The sequence below is a fragment of the Cucumis sativus genome, chromosome 5, assembly GCF_000004075.3.
Source record: "Cucumis sativus cultivar 9930 chromosome 5, Cucumber_9930_V3, whole genome shotgun sequence".
In the NCBI taxonomy this organism is placed as follows: domain Eukaryota; kingdom Viridiplantae; phylum Streptophyta; class Magnoliopsida; order Cucurbitales; family Cucurbitaceae; genus Cucumis; species Cucumis sativus.
This window is the reverse complement of record NC_026659.2, coordinates 26,654,123-26,675,423: the sequence shown is the minus strand read 5'-3', so window position 1 is coordinate 26,675,423 and position 21,301 is coordinate 26,654,123. Positions and strand designations below refer to the sequence as shown.

At 33.9% G+C, this 21,301-nt stretch overlaps 3 protein-coding genes across 7 annotated transcripts; 1 reads left to right on the top strand and 2 right to left on the bottom strand.

Moving 5' to 3' along the window:
• Positions 1-140: 140 nt before the first annotated feature.
• LOC101213009 (probable methyltransferase PMT5) lies at positions 141-5,347 on the bottom strand. Its single transcript, XM_031885019.1, has 9 exons — positions 4,304-5,347; positions 4,016-4,142; positions 3,540-3,780; positions 3,044-3,269; positions 2,663-2,823; positions 2,172-2,475; positions 1,601-1,733; positions 1,295-1,499; positions 141-639 (listed from the first exon to the last, which is right to left on the bottom strand). Exons 1-8 carry the CDS (start codon positions 4,909-4,911, stop codon positions 1,350-1,352), a joined length of 1,950 nt encoding a protein of 649 aa, XP_031740879.1. The 5' UTR covers positions 4,912-5,347; the 3' UTR covers positions 141-639; positions 1,295-1,349.
• Positions 5,147-19,552, bottom strand: LOC101221746 (alpha-1,4 glucan phosphorylase L-2 isozyme, chloroplastic/amyloplastic). Of its 5 annotated transcripts, none has more exons than XM_031885017.1 (16): positions 19,221-19,552; positions 18,860-19,095; positions 18,643-18,744; positions 17,996-18,172; positions 17,587-17,862; positions 17,034-17,305; positions 16,624-16,741; positions 16,028-16,462; positions 15,693-15,845; positions 15,338-15,466; positions 14,890-15,126; positions 14,697-14,773; positions 14,309-14,495; positions 13,705-13,905; positions 13,515-13,634; positions 5,147-5,276 (listed from the first exon to the last, which is right to left on the bottom strand). In XM_031885017.1, exons 1-15 carry the CDS (start codon positions 19,459-19,461, stop codon positions 13,518-13,520), a joined length of 2,958 nt encoding a protein of 985 aa, XP_031740877.1. In that variant the 5' UTR covers positions 19,462-19,552; the 3' UTR covers positions 5,147-5,276; positions 13,515-13,517. The 5 variants fall into 5 exon arrangements, with proteins under 5 accessions (XP_031740877.1, XP_031740876.1, XP_031740875.1 ...); XM_031885016.1 differs by lacking the exon at positions 5,147-5,276 and adding an exon at positions 10,552-10,639; XM_031885015.1 differs by lacking the exon at positions 5,147-5,276 and adding an exon at positions 10,728-10,993.
• LOC101221515 (zinc finger protein 761) lies at positions 10,938-13,164 on the top strand. The gene is made up of 2 exons (XM_004135391.3): positions 10,938-11,105; positions 11,232-13,164. The coding sequence occupies exon 2, from the start codon at positions 11,383-11,385 to the stop codon at positions 12,724-12,726; it is 1,344 nt and encodes a 447-aa protein (XP_004135439.1). The 5' UTR covers positions 10,938-11,105; positions 11,232-11,382; the 3' UTR covers positions 12,727-13,164.
• Positions 19,553-21,301: the final 1,749 nt, after the last annotated feature.

The following is a 21,301-nucleotide window of genomic DNA, read 5'->3' as shown; positions in this document are numbered from 1 at the left end:
AAGACAGAAAATAAACGAGAAATTTAGAGGTAAAGAATGAGTATCTATAGACTTAATTCTTCAAAAGAAAATACCAAATAGTTAATAAACATGACCAAAATAATCACCACAGTATGAAATTTGATTAACAGATCACAATTGCATTCAGAGTATGAAATATGATATTCTCATTCATATGAATATAGTTTTTCTTCTATTTCAGAACATTCAACTTATGAAAGGAAAGGGGGAAAAGGGGGGAGAAAGAAAAAGAAATCAGGAACAATGTTGATATTTTTACCACAGTTTCTGATCAGGAGAAAGGAAGAGAAAACTGCCCTTATATTTCGTGGCAATTGGACATTCTTTCACAAAAGAGAGAAAAGAAAAGAAAATCATGGTTCAATATAGAAATAACATGGTCTCAGTATCAAAATAATTAAGATATTTAAGGGAAGAAAGCAAGAGGAGAGGTGAAGGGAGAAGGGGGGGATAAATGAATTTCTAAGAATAAGCTGTGGCAAAAATGAATTGCAGCTATTTCTGCGAAAAATCTCAAAATCTAAAGGATTCCACGTGCCTCGATTTCTAGTCATCGACATCGTCGGATTGGATTCATCAGGCTCTTCATCAATATCATTATATGAACTCCCTATTACCCTGTGACAACCCACACAAGAAAAACAAATTCAGGTCGTTTCTAAGCTAACCATTTCTCATCTTATTTGAGTAAATCTTAGCATTTAATGAATAAAAGAGCATTGCTGAATCAAATCCTACAGATGGGTTCCAACTAAGGAGAAAAAGAAATACAAAATGCAAAGGAATAGGTCAGTCTTATTCAACTCCCCTTCACACATTGGAACACACAGTACGGATGAGGCACTTTCACATCTTCTTAACCCGAAATGGCAAGTAGTATGGGAGAGAGGCTCCTTTTTTTAGGGTACCCCCGGAATAGATACATATAGATGGGCTGATGTTATTCTTGAAGTTCGTGGGAATAGAACACGGGAGAACACACAGGGGAGATAGGGCCAACTACTACGTTCGTTTTCTTAAAGTCGCTTCCTAATGCTAAACTATATTTCAGAAAGGAATCTGCTTTGCCTAGCCAATTATACAATTAAAATAGGGGGCCTATATTTTGTAACCATAGGTGTGTGGGGATATCTCACCTCTACTTTCTTTCATTTGATAATGAAAGTTTTGTTTTGAAAAAAAAAATGTATGCAGCCATCTAGTGTTTGTTTTAATAGTTACCCTAGCATTTTACTATAGATTTCATGAGAAAATATTTCGGTAGAGGAATTACCATAGCAAAACAACTGTACACGTTCCCGTTGTGAGATTCCCACATAACAAACCAATCATTTTTTCACGAATGGTTTTTGGCAAACAAGGAGCCTCTGGTCACTGCCATTCTGAAAGTCAATCACCCTTGCTTCCCAACGAATCTGTGTAGCGAGCATTCGCACTTTCTCTATCGGTCCCACTTTGTCCTTAAAGACAACCCAACCCTGAAAAACAACAGTCAAAATGATCAATAAAAAAATAGCACAGTAGCAACAGGAAGAAAATGTGAAGCCCTGACTTGATTTAGGTGAAGGACTAGTACTACCTCAGGACGCAGTATACGATCCATCTCCACTAATAATCCAATCATGCTGCACCTACTTGAAAGTAGCTGTGAAAGGAGCCCATTTGCATGGAGCAAATCATATGTTCGTGGATAAGTGGGGAAAGGTTCACACCTACAATTAGACGAGAGGTTCAGTCCTGTTTTAAGTGCTCGTACATTTATTGGGTGAGGAAAAACCAGATTAAAACTGTGACAGGAAAACAATAACATCATGTGGCATTGATGCTCAAGAAAATTGAGATACTATTGTTTAGACGTGTCAAAGATTCAGATGCTTATTACTTCTTGAATTTAAATAGTGAAAATTTTAAAAAATAATAATCAAGAACCAGCAGTGACCTCTTCCATTACAGAAAGCTAATAAGCACAATATTTAATCAGTAAAAGTTGAATATTTGTTTAAAAAAGGTTAGTGTGGTGTGAATCAACAGAATCAGAATGTTTACAATTCCAACAAAACACAAACCAATAGTACCAAGAGAAGTACCCAGTCTGCATTCTTAGAAAGAGGGCTTTTTTTTTCAATGAAGATTAGAAGTTAGAACTATACCAATCGTGCAGAACACCAGCAAAACCTTGATCAAGTATGAGCGGAAGTGTATTGGGCGACCCAACAGGTACAACATTCATGACCCAAACTGTTTTCTTCTGCTCCACAAACGCAGCATTTAAACCCCCATAGTGGGCATTCATGTCCATCACATTGCGTATCATGTTAAATGGAGGCAATGGATCTTCATCACCAGGCCTCTTTGGATGGTCAGAGAAAATTAGAGGTGTAAGTAAGGACCAATAGTTTTTCAAAGCAGATTGCCAAATTTGTAGTTCATCAGAGTAGTCTTCTGATTGAACGCCTGTAGATATAGACATAGGAATACAATCAATAGCAGAACAAAGAGCATCCTAAGCTTCAGTGCACATTGCACAGACCAATGTTAACACAAAAGAACAGAAGATCCATCACAACACCAAAAAAGAAAAAATGAAATATATTACAACTTCACATGAAAAAACAAGAACTATCAACGGAAGAATACTTTCCATGAACTTCAAGTTCAGCTGAACTCAAATGGGAACCAGAAGACCTGTTGTAGATTGGAATCCACCGTTTGCTGGTAGTACTACTTATGCATGGTACCAGAGGTTGATAATATGATGGAGTATCGTGTGCTTCTTTACAAAGTGGTACAACTTCCTGCTTGCTAAAAGAAGAAAAAAGTTGAAGCATTACTAAATTTTGATACAACATTAACCAACGACAGTTAGGATATAAGTGAAAACAAACAAATGGAACATTGTAACGTGGAAGAGAAATGGTCCAACCTGAAGTTTAAAAAAACACACACAATAGAAAATAAACTCAATGGTTCATTAGGAGGTGAATAAATGGTTCATTAGGAGGTGAATAGTTACTGTACTTACCGAGAAAAATAGCAATGAGGATCGGTAGTTTTCTGCCAAATATAAGTCTCATATTGCTGAGCCAAAAGAATCCAACATAGTTTTTTGGTCATCTCTTCCAATGGTGTCAAAATGTTTGTCTTCTTGGAAGACAGCGAACCTCCAATTGTCTTGCCCGTGGGAGATGTTAAAACAAAATAACCTCCAGGTCTTAGTAATCGGTCAGCTTCAATAAGAAATATCCCACCTGCCCATTATTCATGATCAAAAAGAGGAAAGAAAATATCAAGCCAATAAAACTACACTAACACCAAAAAGACCTCATGAAGTTTCAAGAACACAACGTGTTTAATACGTGCATATGCACATAACTTTTTGTGGTTTGTAAGTACACTGTTTTTGCATATCTGTAAATCGCAGTGTCCAACCTGTATGTTTCTTGTTCTTAAAGACTCATAACAAGTGTCTCCTACCCATCAAATAAAATAAGGTACATCTAAATTTTTTCTCAAGTTACCTTTATCGTTCCAGGAGATATCACATTGTGCACAGTGAACCATGTCAAATGACAAGGATGGATATGGGAGCTGTTTTGTAACAAAGTTTCCAAGCATCGCGGGAAGGCCTCTCTCGAGAGCCATTTGGACTTGGCTGCCAGTCGCCTCATAGGTTGCAATGCACATAACCATTACATTCAATGATATTAAATGAGCACCCAAGCTACCAAACCCACAACCGATATCAAGGATCGAGCGTACCTATGACATATCAAATCCTTGGTACGTTAAATATCTTGCTGCACTGAATCACATTTAGGATTGAAAGGACAGAAACACATGTTACTATTTATTACTCAATATGATGTTTATCCTTCAGGTAACTTTAAAGAAAAACATTTAAATTTATTCACTTGTTGTTGGCATTAAATAAACAGAATGAATATAACAAAGGAACACAAACAGACTACATTTCTTAGATGAGATTAAGACTTACACCAGCCTGAAAAAATTCAGAGTCGCTGCCTAAACCAATCATCTCTGCAATTTGAAAAGAATACTCTTTAACTCCATCTCCATCCTCTGAGTGGAAAGCTATTTGGTTCTCTTCTAACAACATCAACCTAATTTACAAAAGTAAGATGGTTATTTATATTAACATCAACGAAAATAAACACACACACAAAAAAAAAGGAACACAACTGGTTTGGTTCTAAATACTTAAACCTAAGAGGGAAGAAAATTTAAGTGCTTGATTCATGCTCATCCAATAGAGGTCAAGTACCTTTTGGTAGGGCTCCCAGAAGACAGAAGTTGATCTCTTGTAACCTTCACATTTCCACTCCATATTATATCCCTACCAACAGGCCAGCTCAGAGGGATCTTGTAGTCTTTAGGAGGACGAACTAGGCACCGCTGTGCTGTTCTAGATACTTCACAGTGCCTATCATACTCCTCCCCTTCTTTGTATCCAGCTAACAGGTTTGCTGTAACATTGTAACATGGTACATGGTTTTCTCTTTCTTTTCCACAAAGCCCAAACTCTTTCAGCCGTGTAGTGGCTAATGAAAGAGACTTTAAGTCAAACAAATCAATTGCTGCCCTTTCTTTTTGCCTTCTATAACTAGCATAAATGTCAGACACTGGCGTGGTTGTAACTGAGTCAAAGGCATTTGAAGTAGACGTACCTAGCACTGCAATTAACGCAAGCACGCTGATGAGGCATAAAATTAACCAGCTGAATGGTGGTTTGGAGCCTAAGATTACAGATATTTTATTAACCCAGGAGCTTCTCATGTCCAATATTTCTGAAGTCCCCTTAACAATCCAGTGCAGAACCACTCTAAATGGGAAGCGCCTTTGGTTTAAATCTCGAAACAGAGCATAAAGCATAACCTACTACGTCGCATATACTTCTATATAGATTGGTATGTATACAAGCAATCAATACAATCATTGAAGTCCTAGTTATGCTCCTTCCCAAATAAAAATGAATATGTACATAAAGTACCACCAGATCAGAATATTAGAAGAACAAACATAATGAAGTAACACAAAAGCCCATCATAAGTAGAACTTCAGATCGAAAGCACTATATTTGGAGGAGCAATCATGGATCAGAAACCAAGAAACTGATCAAGAACGTACGCCAGACCCCAATTGCACAAAAATTCTTCAACCCAAACTTCAATGTCACCAATCCAGCGCGATCAATGGTAAGAGATTCAACTTTCCAAAGAATCACCAACGGGATCAACCTACAAACACAAGTCAAAGATCCATCACATCAAATTAACATCAGACACAACCCCACGATCCCATTCAACAAAGTAAAAAGCAAAATTGAATCTCACAACAAATCCCATTCACAAATATTGGAAACTATCATCCTCCAATTCCCAAAATTCCCCCACACCAAAAACCCAAATGACGAAAAAACAAAATACACAACTTTCCACTTATAAGTCAAAGAGCCAAACCCAGATCCCGAAATGGAAACAAAATCACATATAGATCCAAACATAAAATGAAAAAGCACAGACCACATAAACCAGCAACAACCACAATAATTAAGAATTACACAAAAAGATCCAGTAAATGACAGAAATTACACACCAAACAACACTTTCCAGCAACAGGAATTAGGGTTTTTGGTGCATTAACACAGCGATGAAGAGTAATAAGATTGAGAGAGTCGGAAAGGTGGAGAAAAGAGACGATCTCAACAAAATCAGAATAGAATTTCTAGTTTTTAGGTACCCGTTAAACTGGAAGCATTGTGTATTTATGGCATTCTCTTTTGCTTTATATATTTCTTTATTTTTACAATATCTTTGCGATTTACGAGCCAATTATTGTTTCGCCCAATCCAGACCTTTCAAATATTCTAATTAAAAAATGAAAAATAAGTTAACGGCTGAGATTTCGTTTCCATATTTCTCACCTTATGCTTTTATTGCCAAATTAAATAAATAATCATTGAAAAAGTCACTAATTAATTAACTAAGTGTGTGGAAGAAAAGAAAAAAAAAAAACAAGAGCTGAATTAACTGTATCGTTAAACACTTTATTGATTGAAATAAAGTTTGTAATAATAATTGCGTCATTAAATACAAATATATGTGAAACAAAGACACCAACTTTGGATGCCAAATGTATAGAGAATAAGAGGTAACTTTTGTCCCAACACTCATATTTTATATTATATACTATATTGTTAGCATTAATTTATTGCATTGGACTTTTTTGGACAATAATTATTTGGTATAGACTTTGAGTCCATTAAACTTAAGTTGATTGATCTTTTAAGTTTGTTAACTTAAAGATGAAGAGAAGGTAGCACCATGAGATCTACGGAAAGCCGAGATACGAGCGACATTATTCCAATCATAATGTATAAAACAGAAGGAAAAATTAGTAACAGTAGTTGTTAGATGAATATCTCGTATTTTCATAAACAAATCATGAGCATCGGGTGAGGGTTGCTAAATTGACTAGTCGTGTTAGTTAGGACTTGACAATCATACAAATAACAACCTCTTTTTGACTGTCAAGATGCAACCTTTCACCAACTGTTAAAGCCCGTGCACACAACAACAAATGAGTATGGTAATGATGTTGAAAGTTATGTGAAGCAAAAACAACGTAGCCTTGGTCATTAGGAACACATGACCGAATCTAATAACATCGTCCAGGTTTACAAGATTAGTTGTAGTTAATTTAATTATATATGACACAAACTTTTATAAATAAATCAATTTGAAATCTACAATAGGATATATTCTAAAATTGTTGATACACATAATTTTCATATTTATGTACAAGATTGTTTTAATTGCACGATTATTGTTATATTAAAGAAAAAGGTAGCATGAGTGATTTTTATATTTGTTTAGGGTTTTTTTTTTCAAGTAGAACAAATTAACCAAAAATGGAATAAAATCACTAAAAATAAGATTTATTATTAGTTTTATATTTTTTTTTAATAATTTGAATGTTTTATTTATTTTCCATTTGTCATTTTTTTTATAGTATTTATTTGGAATATAAAACAGTAATAATGGGACACAAAAAAAGAAAAATTATTTAAATTATTTTAGTTGATTCTGAATCGAATCCAATGAAATCGAATGAAAAAAATAATAAATCACTCTTTCATTATCTAAATTGATTTACTTTCGATCAACAAATTTATCAAAAATGGTTATAGATTTTTTTTCCTATAACATTTTTTATAATTTAGACTTCTAATTCATTTATCACATAGTTTTATTTATAATCATATACACATTACTATATAGTATATATCAAAAATACAAAATACGACAATAAAACAATTAGTTGAGAATGAAATAGAATGGTTGATAGAGCAAATGTGAAAGGATAGTTGACACACAAAAGAAGACAAATAAAAACAATTGGTTTTTGTCTTTTACAATAACTACATTATTGTGCGTTAAAAAAATAAAATAGAATAGACAGTTTATAAAACAAACACATATTTGTCATAATATGAAATTGTGCTAATTGCATCTGTTTTATTCTTTTTTTAACCTTAGGGTGAAATCTTCTCATTGATCTTTTTTTACCATTTTGTGAATTATTATTAGTAACTTCACATAATTAAAAATCTAAATGAAAGAAGCCACTACTGCACGTGTAAGCAAAGTTCAAGTTGTTGCATCATGGTATTTTGAAAAGAAAAGAAAAAACTAATCCCATGATTTAAATATTAAATAAAAGAATGTATATATATACTTCTTTTTTAAATAATAAGAATAAAAAAAGATTGACCAAAAGTGGTTGGACTAAAATCAAATCAATACCACATATTTTTATTAAAACTAAGACCAATTAGGGATTACTGTGTCCTTGAATGGATAAATGGCAAACAAAAATGTCTACATCTTATTATTGATATTGAATTGTATGGTGTGATTAAATACTCATGGTTGCAATTGAATAAATTTGACTAATAGTTCTAATGAGTCTAAAATGATAAATTGGATTTGGTATGGGTAAGTTCAGTTTATCGGACCCAACTTTTAATCCAATACAAGTATAATTTGAAGTTCAAACAAGAGTTTGAACTAAAGTTGGAATCCAATTAATAACTTCAAAAGAGGATCTAATCCAATAGTAAACACATATAGGTATATATTTATAAAGGAGGAGGTGCAAGCCAAATTTTCCATTACACTAACTAATGGTTTGAAACAATTCAGTGTCAAATAATGTCCATACATTTTATTATTCGAAATAATTAAGTGAAAAATTATCTATAGATTTTTACTCTATATTTCAAAAATGTTTTTAAGTTTGAACATTTTCAACTAAGGATTTTAGAGATAATTAACTGATTTTCTGACGACCACTGTCATCGTTAACGATTATATATATCAGTATGTACACATGTACATATATTCTTTGGATTGTGTGTCTAGAACTCATATTGTCAATAAGATGAATGACCAATAAAAGAATGACAACAAAAGTTTTATCTTGTGCTTGAGGCTAGGAACTTCCCTCTATGCTTCGTACCTTTTGCAACCACGACCAAGAAGGAGAAAAAAAGAGGGAGAAGGAGAAGAAAGAATGGGAGAGGTAGGAGGAGGAAGAATGAATGGTGAGAAAGAGTCCGCAAGAATAAAGAATAGGGTTTTTTAAGGGTGTTCTCTATTTAAAAAATACCATCAATGAACATGAAACCCTAACATCTTGTGGAGGGAGAGAATAAAAACATTAAATTTTAATAAAAAAAATTGAAACTCTAAATTCTGTGAAAACTTGAAGACATTGATGTAATAAATAGAACATTTTAAGGTTGTTATGTACAAACTCCTCAAATAAAATTTGTTATATAGGTAAATCAATAAACTATTGGCCAGCCAAACATGTTTACTAGTTACAAAATCTAAATTGTTGAATAATAAGATTTGATATATAACTTTGATGAAACTTTTATTGGACTAAATGGTTATAATTAAATTTAAAAATATAAGGAAACTTCACCTAATAAAGAAGAAGAATGGTCAAGTTGAGGAGGTAGGAAGAGATGTTTAACAAATAAGTAAACAAACAATGAAATTAAGGTTATATATATAGAAATGAAACCAATTGATTATTTTGTTTTCCTAATTAAATTCTCTTTCGTGCCTTTTTCTTTAATACACTGAAATAACATAACAATGCAATAATAAATGTTATAAACGTAGTGCTAAAAGGAATATTAAAAAAGTAATTACAAATGTAGAAGGAAAAATTGGGGTCAACGTTGTGATTATCCCATAAATAAACGTTATAAGATTGCTATAGTTACTCCAATCCAATAATTTTTGGATAAAAAATAATACCTTTAACAAAGGATAAAATACTATTTTTTTTAACTAGTAAAAAGTAACAGTAATAAATTATTATCCTTGCTTCAAATAAATCAAAATATCTCTAGATTGAAAATATTTATAAAATAACACAAGCATAGATTTACTGTTCATTGTAATAAACAAAAATAGTATTTTATGTTAGGTTTATTTAGACAATACTTTGATTCAATTTATAAATATTTTAAAAAGTATTATTATTTATAATAATTTATTTATTAAATTAATTTAAAAAATATTATTTTAAATGATAACTATGAAATATATTTATAAATATAACGGGATTTTAATTAATAATTAATAATAGACTTGAAACTTATTTGAAACTTTTTTTAAAAATTGTTTGTTTTTACTTGGGATAATCTAATCAGTATCCATATAATTTATCTAGTTGAAGAGCTGACAATATAACGTTACATTACTTCGTTCAAAAAATATAAAATCTAATCTATTTTATTAATATAAAAAAGTATTCGTTAAAATTTTAAAACGATATAATTCTGAAAGAAGGTTTTATAAAAACAACAAACTTAAAATTTGAAGGAATTATAAATACAATCATTCCCCAATGACTTAAACTTTGATTTTTCTCTTCTAAACATATGTATGGACTATAAAATTTATTTAACTAAAAAAGAAAGAAAGAATATTTTAAGAATCAGACTAGGTTAAGAGTATCAAAGAATAGCATGGTGGTACGGTTGGAATGCATCAGAGAGAGTTTTAACTTTCCAAATATAAAACAAGGCATTTTAAACCTATATTTAAAAATGTAGTATGAGAGAAAAGAAAGGCTTTAAAGTAGGAATCAAGATTGGACTAAAGTAAATTGGAAACTTAATTATAAAAAAACCAAAGAATAATCGGATGTTTTAATTTTGGACCATTTTTTTCAATTTCAATTACTTATATTCTTTCTTTGAGAGGAGAAATTTATTAAAGAAGATACAGTTTTGAAGTTTTTTTTTAAAGGAAAAATTTTAAAACTTTAAATTGTGATTTCTGCTCTGTAAAACTTGTAAAATTTTGGTGTGTTTTTCTAAATCTTGTTGTAGGTTGAAGATCACTTAAGAGTAATTAACTTATTGTTTTTTATAATATGTGCAAGCATTAATCTAGGACGAATGATATAAGCTATGACAATTTATAAGGATGAGAGAAAAGCAATTAAGGATTCTTTTGGGAAAAAGAAAGAGAATAAAGTAATTACGTAATTTGTGTATCCCTTTGAACCCTGATAGCTGAAAAAAAAAAAAAAACGGTTGTAGAATCCGACCCTTTACTGCTCTGAAGTTACCAGCAAGACAAAGTCAAAGATACATTTATTTATTTTAATTATATAATTTTATTTATTTATTTACATTTTTTTTGTTTGTTATTATCATTTTAGTTGCAGTCTGCAATATCAGGCAGTTGCAAAGTTGCAACTCATCACATCTGTTGATTGACGACTCCCACAAATCCAGACCGTCCATTAGAACAGCGAAAGGTTTTCTTATGGTTACACGTGCATTTCATCTTTTGTTGCCTTTTTCATTCTCTGTTTTCATGCATGGAATGGAATGGAATGGGAATTCTTCTTCTTCTTCATCCAACTATATAACAAAATTTTAGTGGAAGAGAGAGAGAATGGACTGAGAGGAGAAGAGACAGAAAGAGCCATGGTGCAGTTCTGATTCCTAGCTACTCTCTTCATCACACACAAAAGTTTGTTCCCACCAAGTTTTAATTGTTTTTTTTTTCTTTTCTTTTTCCATTCTTCTTTAATTTTCAGCATTCTAAGAAGGATGCGAATTATGCAGAAATGAAAGTTACTTTATTTCTTTTTCTCAGATCTTGCTCTTCACAAGATTTGCTCAATGATCGTTTCCTCACGCTAACCAAATCTGGAAACTTCTCTTTCAAAGATCAACAGAATGCAGCATTCTAGATATGTTGAAGTGATCTTTTTCTGTTCTAACTGATCGTTTTGAATTAATATCCAATGGAGGTTTCTAGAGAAAACAAGTTTGTTTGTAACTTTTGTCACAAGAGCTTCACGTGTGGGAAGTCATTAGGAGGTCATATCAGAATTCACAAGAATGAGAAATCACCTCGAGTTGCTGGAAAGGAAAGAAGCAGTATGTTGAAGTTTCAAGTTCCGAAAGAGAGGAGAAGAAGCAAGAGAGATTCAGAATCGGAGGTTGGTAATGGGAATTCAGGGTATGGTTTGAGAGAGAATCCTAAAATAACACAGAGGTTTGCTGATTCAGGATTCAGTTCAAGGCAGGAGAAGTTTTGTAGAGAATGTGGACAAGGGTTTCAGTCCTCAGAAGCTTTGAGTTGGCACTTGGCTTGTCACACTGGAAACGAAAGGGAAAACAGAAGGTTTGAATACAATTATGGGATCACACATCATCGATCGGACATTCCTGAGAGAGTACGAGAGGCGGCTATGTGTTTGATGATGATGTCTAAAGCTCCGAGATTTTCAGGATTTGAAGATAACGACTCAGCTGCGGAATCCTCTGATAGTAAATCATCTTCTCGTTATTTTAGGGAAAGTGAAACATCTGCCTCTAACTCTAATGGGGGAGGGCTAGAAATGAAGGAAGTTACTGGTAGGATCAACAAGTTGGAAGTTTATGAATGTGGCGGCGGTGAGAATTCCGACTCTGAAAATTTCAGGAAAGAAGTCTGCAAGAGGGTTAAATTAAAAGTGTCTGTTCATCGGGCTCTTATGGATGAAGAATATAAGAAACCAGGTTTCAAATTTGGAGTCAGGGTAGGAAGAGAAAGTGGAGATATTCTAAAGAATTCGATGAAAACTAAGAAAAATGATGATCAAGTGCATGCATCTTCTTACAAGTATGAGCTAAGAAAGAGGTTGAAGAATGGATCATACAGTCCTGATCTCTGGGAGGGATCCAGCAAGAAGATCCCTAGTGAGATCTTTCGTTCTCATGACAGAGAAACCTATAGAAGAATGAGCAACGGATGTGAGTGGACGCATCAGTCAGGTGAAAACAGCGTAAATACAACTACCAATTCCATTTCCATACCATCTAGGGAGCTAATTGAGTCAAGCAATGGCAAAAACAAGGGTAACCAGGACACTTTTGCAAATGAAGAGAAGAAATTGGGGCCCAAAAGAAAACATAAGTGCCCAATTTGCTTCAAAGCCTTCAAATCAGGTCAGGCTTTGGGGGGTCATAAGAGGTCCCATGTGGTCGGAAGTTTAGAGGATGCTTCTATAGTGACAAGGCAAGAGTCCAATGGGATGGCTGGTCTATTTGATCTAAACGTTCCTGCTCCTATGGAAGAAGAGGAAAATGGGAGATGGGGTTAATTGCATTAGTAGGTTGGAGGCAACTAGAAAAGAAGGGCTAAGTTGCTGATGAGTCTGACCAAGAGGATCCAGGGGCATATCTCTACCAATCCAATAATTACAGGCAAGTCTGTGATAATTGCTTCTATCCTGTCCTGATAATGTGAGGTACAAAACTTGCAAATGAAGTTTGTAGGGCAAGTTTTTGGCATTTGTTTTTTGTCTTTCTCATTCTTTTAGGTTCCTAAACTTTTTACTCATTTTTTATTTTTTGGACACGGACATAAGAGCTGAATCCTCCTCTTTTTCAAATGTATTGTCATGTCCAAATATTTGGGCTTTAATTAGCTTGAAGATGAAGGAGAGATTACATAATTCTTATAATGCGATGTCAATTTTTTATATCCTTCTAATTTCTAATGCAGAGAACTCCGGACCAATTTCTCTATTTTCCCCTTATAGTTTCTGTCATGAAGTCACTCGAGAATTCAAGTGACTTCTAGGAATGATCCAGAATTATGTAACCAAACCCAAACAAAGCTCAGAGAATGGTAAATTGATTTCACCAGCAAATTTGTTATTAACCCACTCTTAATATTTATTAATAGGATCGTACCGGTGGGCGGTGGTTTAACGGTGGTTTAAGTTCTTCATTGACGAACTTCTTAGCAATCAAGTGGCTTTAATTTTGAATGGACTAAAATATTTGAGTCTATATCTTGTTTCTATCTTCTTCCCATTTCATTTAGCAATTACAATAATAATCAGCTGAAGAGCGATATTTATAGGAAAAGGAAAAGAAACAAAACCTTTTAAGATATCAATAGTGGAGAAATCTTCCATATGTCTTTTGCATACTCATGAATGGTTCTATCACTGCTGAACTTGTATGAACCAGCTGTGTTTAAGATCGACATCTTGGTCCATCTCTGCACAGTACAAGTAAATAATCAAGAGATTAGCAACATGGTTCACTAGAGAGTATAGAATCTGTTGTACCTTTTGATCTCGATAGGCCTCATCAACCCTGTCTTGGCACTCTATGTAACTAGGGAAGTCCTTGCCAACGAGGAAATAGTCTGCCCGACCATAACCTTCATTTCCCTCCAAAGAGCCTATGAGTTCTTCATAGTTATTGGAACCAAAAACCCCACTTCTGACGAAAGCCTTCACTTCCTCAAACCGTGGGTCAGGAACAAACTACGCACAAAATCAGAAATCAGAATGATGAAATTTGCAACCAAATCTAGTGGGGAAGAAATTTGGTTTTCCTTTCCAGTATTTTGCTTTTTCAAAACTATGAAAAACTGTTCGAGTTAGTTTTTGGCAGACAGCAAGCTGTCGCTAAACAGTTGTAACATTCTTTTCATAACTTGGTGTAAAAAGAAGGGGAAAAAGTCATAAGAAAGAAAGAATCGTAACACTTGCCAAATGATCTTAAAGTTGAATAATTCCATAAGCAAACTAGATCTTGGTTTAACTTGTCAAGTTATATCTCCTTGGTGTTAATAGATTAAAATATCTATTTAAAATTCAGTTACCAAAAAGTAAAAAGTTTTACTACTGAACCTGCTGTGTTGTTAGCAAAGATTTTTAAGCCTACCTTGCCTTGAGCTCTTTCTTTTCGTAGGTTAGCAATTTCATGAGCCCTTGCACCGAAGAGGAAAAAGTTGTCTTCTCCAACCTCTTCTCTTATCTCCACATTTGCCCCATCTAATGTTCCAATTAGTACACAGCCATTCATTGCAAACTTCATGTTGCTGGTACCACTGGCCTCCATTCCAGCCGTGCTTACGGAATTCAATTACGTGTCAGGCAAAAAAACAGTGCAGAAGTCAGTACCAAAGCTAGAAAAGTACTATTGAAGATCAACCTTCTAAATCAACTGTAATGGCTCCAAAAAAAAAACATCGAAATAATTTTTTATTAGTTTAGTGTCTGGTCGGATTAGATTGAACTTCAAGGTAGAAAGGTAATCCAAACTTTACTACCTGATATGCTGGGAAAGATCACTGCCAGGAATGAGAACTTCTGCCACACTCACATTGTAATCAGGAACAAACACTACCTATAAAAAAAAGAAGTTTTAAAAGCCCGAAGTGCAAAGCTAACGTTGGTTTCTCTAGGTGCAAGCAATTCCGAGGCAAGAGAACAACATTTGATCATATTTGTCTGCACCGGTACCTTTAAAAGGTCTCCTATATCAGGATCGTTATTGACGGTAGCTCCAACATCAGCAATGAATTTAACAATCCTTTTCGCCTGGACGTATGTTGCAAATGCTTTCCCCCCAAATATACAGACTCGAGGAACAAACTTTGCTTCTCTTTCCTCTAGAGTCATTTCTTTCATTTGTTTATAACGATAGACAATCCCCAGGATGTTCAACAACTGTCTCTTGTATTCATGGATGCGTTTTACCTTGATATACATATTTTGGTGTTAATCCTCAAAGAATATATGCAGTGATAGTTTTATTGGCAACGTGGTTGAAATAAACGAGCAACTGATCGTCATCACTTTGGTCAGTAATACAAATGTGAATAAAAAATTTAACCGTATAGCTAGCTGAAGAATAAAAATTATTGAACTTTTTGTCTACAAAGTAAACTGTCCCAGGACAGAAAATAACCTGTACGTCAAACATTGCATCAGGGCTGACTAAATAGCCAGTTTTTTCTTTAAGAAAAGAGACGACTTTCAATTTGTTTATTCTTTTAGCTTCCTTCCACATGGACTGAAGATCCTCGTTATCAGCGAACTGCACACACACAATCGTCAATCATATTAATATCTACCTAAATGGCTCCAGCTACAGAATAGTTTCCAGTTTATCCGGTACAACGAATAAGGAAGTGAAGACTCACTCCACCAAGAATTGAACATGATATTTATGAAACTAGATACAGCAAATAGAAGTTAAGTTTATCTGTTGGATAAATCCTCTCTAAAGTAGAATTGAAAGTTCATTTTGTAATCAGTTTTACCTTTCGGAGTATTGCTAGTTTTTCGGTATCTGTCACCCAGTGCTCTGTTCCAGTCCACTTGGTGATGATTTTACTCAGGTCCGGATTGCAAAAACGAATCCATCTTCTTGGTGTTACTCCGTTCGTTTTGTTTTGAAATTTCTCAGGCCACAACTGACAGTACATATAGATGCCAAGTGATTAAAATTTGAAGTGGAACAATTTCTAGTACAAGAGATGGATGGAGATATATGGTACTCAAATGTCAGAAAAAAGTGGACTTTTAATTGGAAATAGCAATAGTCCAGAAGAGTGTGTTGCTAGTTGGAGAGGGCTTTGCCAGTATTGGGACTTACCTCATAGAAGTCGCTAAAAACTTCGGTTCTAACAATTTCACTGTGAATTTCAGCAACACCATTTACAGAATATCCACCAACAACAGACAAATTAGCCATGCGAATCATCTTTGGCTGCTTTGGATCAACTTTAAACGAAACATCTATTTTTTTTGCAATACTCTTGTCTTCAGATTCCTCTTCTTCTTTACCAGGTAACGATTCCTCATCCAGAATTTCAGCTTCCTCTTCTTCTTTACTAGGTAACGATTCCTCATCCAGAATTTCAGCTTCCTCAATGGCATCAACTGCCACCGCAGACTCCGCTGAATTTACTAGCAGTTCCATTACCGAGTCTGGTAATTCAAAATTTTCCAGAACTCTCATTTCCTTCAGCTTTTGTTGTAACAGTTCATGATCTTTTGTGCCATACTTAGCAACGATGGAATGGATAAGCTGAAGTCATGAAGAAAAAAGCACATCACTTATTACATAATTTACCGAAAGACGGTAGATACATCTAGGAGAATTTGGCGCGCTTGTATTCATATCCGAGCTCAAAAGACTATACCATTGACCATATCTAAAATCTAAGGTCAATTTATTGATATCTTTACCTCCTCGTCGATCATTTCAATTATCTGAACATGTCGAGGAAGTAATTCCTGCATGAGGGGGAAACCCCATTTTTCAAGCGCCTCCGGCAGAACTGTATGATTTGTGTAGGCTACAGTTCTGGGAAAGAAAAAGTAGGAGACACACAAAACAAAGAAACATAACATTAAGATAATTTTGATATTCAGTTGTTCATAAATGACATGAAAGGGTATAAAATGGCAAACTAAATTCAATGAGGAAAATGGATCACAGTTCATTTTATAAGTTTTTTTAGTTCAACAATTGGGAAGGTTGAACCATTAAATGGTGATGTTCTATCTGCCAATCCAAATTGGCCACAACTGATTTTATGGTAGTGTTCACCGTACTAGCAAAAGTATTTCTATGCTAGTAAACAACTAGAAAATACCTACTAGTGATGTCCCAAGCTTCTTTCCAGGTTAACGCTTTCACATCCATCAATATCCTTATCAGCTCAGGGATACAAAGTGTGGGATGGGTATCATTCATCTGCACAGCAACCTTTTCTGGAAAACTTTCCCAGTCCAAAGCCTCCCCCGATCTCCTCTCAAAACGTGCGACAATATCTTGAAGGGAAGCAGAGCACAGTGTGTATTGTTGTTTCAATCTAAGAGTCTTCCCCTCCAGTGAGTCGTCTCCGGGGTACAGTACGTAACAGATCTAGCAGAGCAGGAAAATAAAAATTTTCTCCATTTATCCACTTGGAGTAATAAAAAAATACGATGAATAATTAAATTTGAATATGGCTAGTAATGCGAAAATTTCTAGAAGCATTCAGTGTACTACTATTTGTTTGTACGTTCTGATTCTAATATTTTAGGGCAATCAATAACCTAAGTAATTGCGGAATTTTCATTGAAAAATTAGAAGCTACATAGGAACTGAGAAGATGATAAAAATTGAAACAGAGCTTCAGCAGGAAGATCATAGAATTTACGTACCTTTTCAGCTTTCTTTATGGCCGCATATGCATCGGCATGATTTCCAACGTTGAAAGAACTCAAATCAAATTCCTCGGGAGCAACCTTTGTGGACCACAAACGGAGGTTTATGGTGGTTTTAGTTTTATAACCTGGTATTGGGACATCATAGGCAACAGCAGTGATATTTTCTCCTCCAACCCACTGCTTACTTCCATCCGCGCCGGAAATAACTTCACCATAGAATTTCACAGGATAGGAGATATCGTTTCTCGCAATTTCCCAGGGATTGCCCATCTGATGAAACAAAAATTGATTAATCAACACAGGAATCATGAGACCACCAAATCATGTTAATCAGCAGCAGTCAAGACTCAAAACTTGCTTCCCAGTTTCTCCCAGACTGAAAATAGAATCAATACTACTGTACCTCTAGCCAATTTTCCGCCACTTCCTCCTGCCCATTTTTTGTAATGAGCTGTTTGAACAAACCATATTTGTATCTGAGTCCATATCCCCATGCTGGATAGTTTAGTGTCGCCAGGGAATCCAGAAAGCAGGAAGCAAGCCGCCCTAGTCCTCCATTTCCTAGTGCAGCATCCGATTCCTGCAATCAAGATATCCGTTGACACCGAGCAAATGTAAATCCGTAAATAAATTAACGCACAGTATAATTCACAAAACTCTTCCATTTGAAGGAACTTGCTGCTTTTAAACTCTGCCACCTTCTATTAGGGAACATTAATCTTATTTTAAGAAGCGATACTAGAAGAATATTAAGAGCTTTATATATGTTACAGATTATCTCAAATTTGAAGTAGTCACATCCATACGACGATAATAGCCTAGGTCTTTCAAGTCTTTGTCGTATTATTATGATAATTTCTGCATTCCATTATCAAACACGTTCACATCATTATGAAGCCACCAGAAATTGACAGAAAGCGTTCTTCCCTCTCCTATTTTAAGTTATAACCGCTAATTCAGTTTGAGGAACGCGAAAAATCCAGAAATTGAAAATCGTTCACGAAGCAGAAAACAAAGAGACAAAGTGCAATTATCCGATATATCTCTCACCTGCCGTGCTACCTCCTCGAGATTAAATCCCAACACTCTTAAAGCATCTCCATAATTTCCTGATAGTTCCAAATTTCCAATGGCGTTTAGCAATGCTCTACCCTGCAATCAAACACTAAAGATCATATAAATTGACATCAATAACAACTGACAAGCTTCTCCCAGACTCAAAATAAGTTCCAAACTATATAATCAGTGACACGGTGTCGACAAAAACCTGTAAAAACTCCATCGACAGATAGTAGGCTTGTTTCACATTCATCCTTTCATAGTACTCATACGTAGCATTCCAGTTAATGATAAGCATATCACGAACACTTTCAGCAGTTGCATAATACGCCTTTGAAAGCCCAAAGCCTTCGGGAGAGAAAGAAGGCGTGAATTCGGAATGATACTTAATACTCGCAGCAATGGAAGCCGAATCCGGAAGAAAGCTATCGGAATCGTCTACAACTATATACAGAAACAAATTTTTAACGATTCGAAATATCAATTCCTTTTAACAACCACATTTACATTCACATCCTCGGAAAAAATAAAAAATAATGTCAAGTCAGTTTCGCGCTAAATATTATTACCTCCTCCATTGACCGGGTCCTTCAATTCTTTCTGTTGATCCTTGGCTACGTTACTAATCCACAGCTTCCTTCTTGTAGAACTGGGGACTGAAGTAGTTCTGAACAACAGAAGCCTCGTCGTCGTCCAATTGGTCCGAAAGCCAGAGTCTGAAGTGATGGCGGCCGTGGAAGGGAAATTGAATTTTGAGAGGTGTGGATTATTGGAATTAATGGAAGAGGATGATAATCGAAATGGTGCCATTGTTGGTGTGTGTGAGGAAAAGATGAATGAAGAAAGGAAGTTATTCAGTTTCTTATCTTCGAGTATATCTGAGTGTAGAGTTCTTTTGTTTCTTGGTGGTTCATACACAATGCACGTTGTAAGCGCGGGAGATAGACGCCAAACCTCATGGTGGGACCCTTAATCTTTTCCACGTTTTCTTTTTATTTCCATTTTCGTTTTTACTTGTAAGCAATTTTCAAAACTATTAATTGTTTTGTTTTTTGGTAAATCCAAAATTTTACTGTAACCTTTAAATATTTTAATTTATTTTATTATTTTTAAAATTAGAAATGTTACTTTTCTTTTCTCTGTCTTATTTACAAGTTCTCTAACAATAAATGTTAATTTTAAATATATAAAATTAAATAAATATTTCATTATAATATTTATAAATATCTTAATTTTATCAAAATAAATATAAAATATATTTTTTTGGGGAAATCTTTGTAAGTAATAAATTTGTTTAAAATATGTATAAGCATAACAATAATTTTTTTCTATCACTAATCACTGATAATGATATAATGTGATAGATGACTATCTGGATCTATAACAATTTATAATTAAAAAGTAAACTTCTTTAAAGTAACCTTCTTTGTTTCAATTTAGTATCTTAAAAATACTTCTTTAAATAGTAATAGTATTCTTTTTAAAAAAAAGAATGTACTAATCTATTTTTATAATTTATAAAAAGAAACTTTTGCAAAAATAGCAAAAAAAATTAATAATAATAGAGTCTATGTTAAAATATTTCATGAATTTGCAAGCGTAGCAAATTTAAAAGTGATAACCATTTGATAGCCCTATGATTATCGTCTTATAATTTATGATTACTGTTTGATAGTTGACTGATATCACTAGTTTTGTCATATTCGCAATATGCAAAAAAAAATGATGTAGTGAAAAGTTCTTTTCTAAATGTTTTGGTCATTTAATGCAATATTTCTATAAAAAATACTAAAAGAAATTTTTAGGAAGAAAAGTCATCCATAAACTAAGTTCATGTACTAGATTACTAATTTTAAGATTTATTGAAAGTTTGATAAATGTTTTAGGAAAACAAACGTGAGTATGAAATACAAAAAGATATAAACGATACACAAAATGTGATGTTAATCATTTTAAAAAATGATATGAAATATCATTTTTACGACATGTGGATGGAAATATTGAAAAAATTATAAAAGTAAAAAAACAAAAGTTTATGTTTGAGTTAAACAATTTATTATTTATACTACATTTACATTAGTAACATGGAGTTGTTTATTTCTTTTTTTGATGGATACAATTTATTTACTAATGTCGATGTTGATCATAGATTGATGAAAATGTAGAGATGTAATTAGTGCAAGTGTCATCTTAATGTTAGAGTAATGTGTGATTAGTTAACAAATTGATTTGGGAATAATTATGTAAAATCCATTTGAGCAGCAAGCAAGGTAGGCAAGTTGTTCCTTGGTGTGTGGCGATTGATGGGGCTAAGATCCGAGTGCTTGTTTTTATTGGTCATTGGTGGTCCATTTGTTGCCCTCTTTGGAATGATATTTTTGCCCAATAAATCAAAGTTTTGTCGTTCATCGAGTCAAAAATCTTCCTCTCATTGCTATAAAACAAAATCATTGAAGCCATTGAGCCAACACATGAATGGTGAAAGCCATGAGTATACTTAACTTAATTCATGTGCATTGCTTTGCCTGTAAAATTGAAGAATTTTATACTTTGTCGAGGGTTACGCTTTAAGGCTCATGGATGGGTTAAGTTCATAGAGTACCAACCAATATGAGACATAGAAGAGTTGCCTATTCAAAATGGAAAATAT

Bases quoted from the DNA above. Each gene is read 5' to 3' on its own strand.
- LOC101221746 (XM_031885017.1), bottom strand. From the start codon at position 19,461: ATGGCACCATTTCGATTATCATCCTCTTCCATTAATTCCAATAATCCA. The intron at 15,846-16,027 runs GTAAGTCCCAAT...ATGTACTGTCAG, and splicing joins TTTTTAGCGACTTCTATGAG to TTGTGGCCTGAGAAATTTCA. The intron at 14,774-14,889 runs GTACCGGTGCAG...TTTTTTTTATAG, and splicing joins ATATAGGAGACCTTTTAAAG to GTAGTGTTTGTTCCTGATTA.
- LOC101213009 (XM_031885019.1), bottom strand. From the start codon at position 4,911: ATGCTTTATGCTCTGTTTCGAGATTTAAACCAAAGGCGCTTCCCATTT. The intron at 2,824-3,043 runs GTAAGTACAGTA...TTCTTCTTTTAG, and splicing joins CCTCATTGCTATTTTTCTCG to CAAGCAGGAAGTTGTACCAC. The intron at 2,476-2,662 runs GAAAGTATTCTT...CTATATCTACAG, and splicing joins AGCTGAACTTGAAGTTCATG to GCGTTCAATCAGAAGACTAC.
- LOC101221515 (XM_004135391.3), top strand. From the start codon at position 11,383: ATGGAGGTTTCTAGAGAAAACAAGTTTGTTTGTAACTTTTGTCACAAG.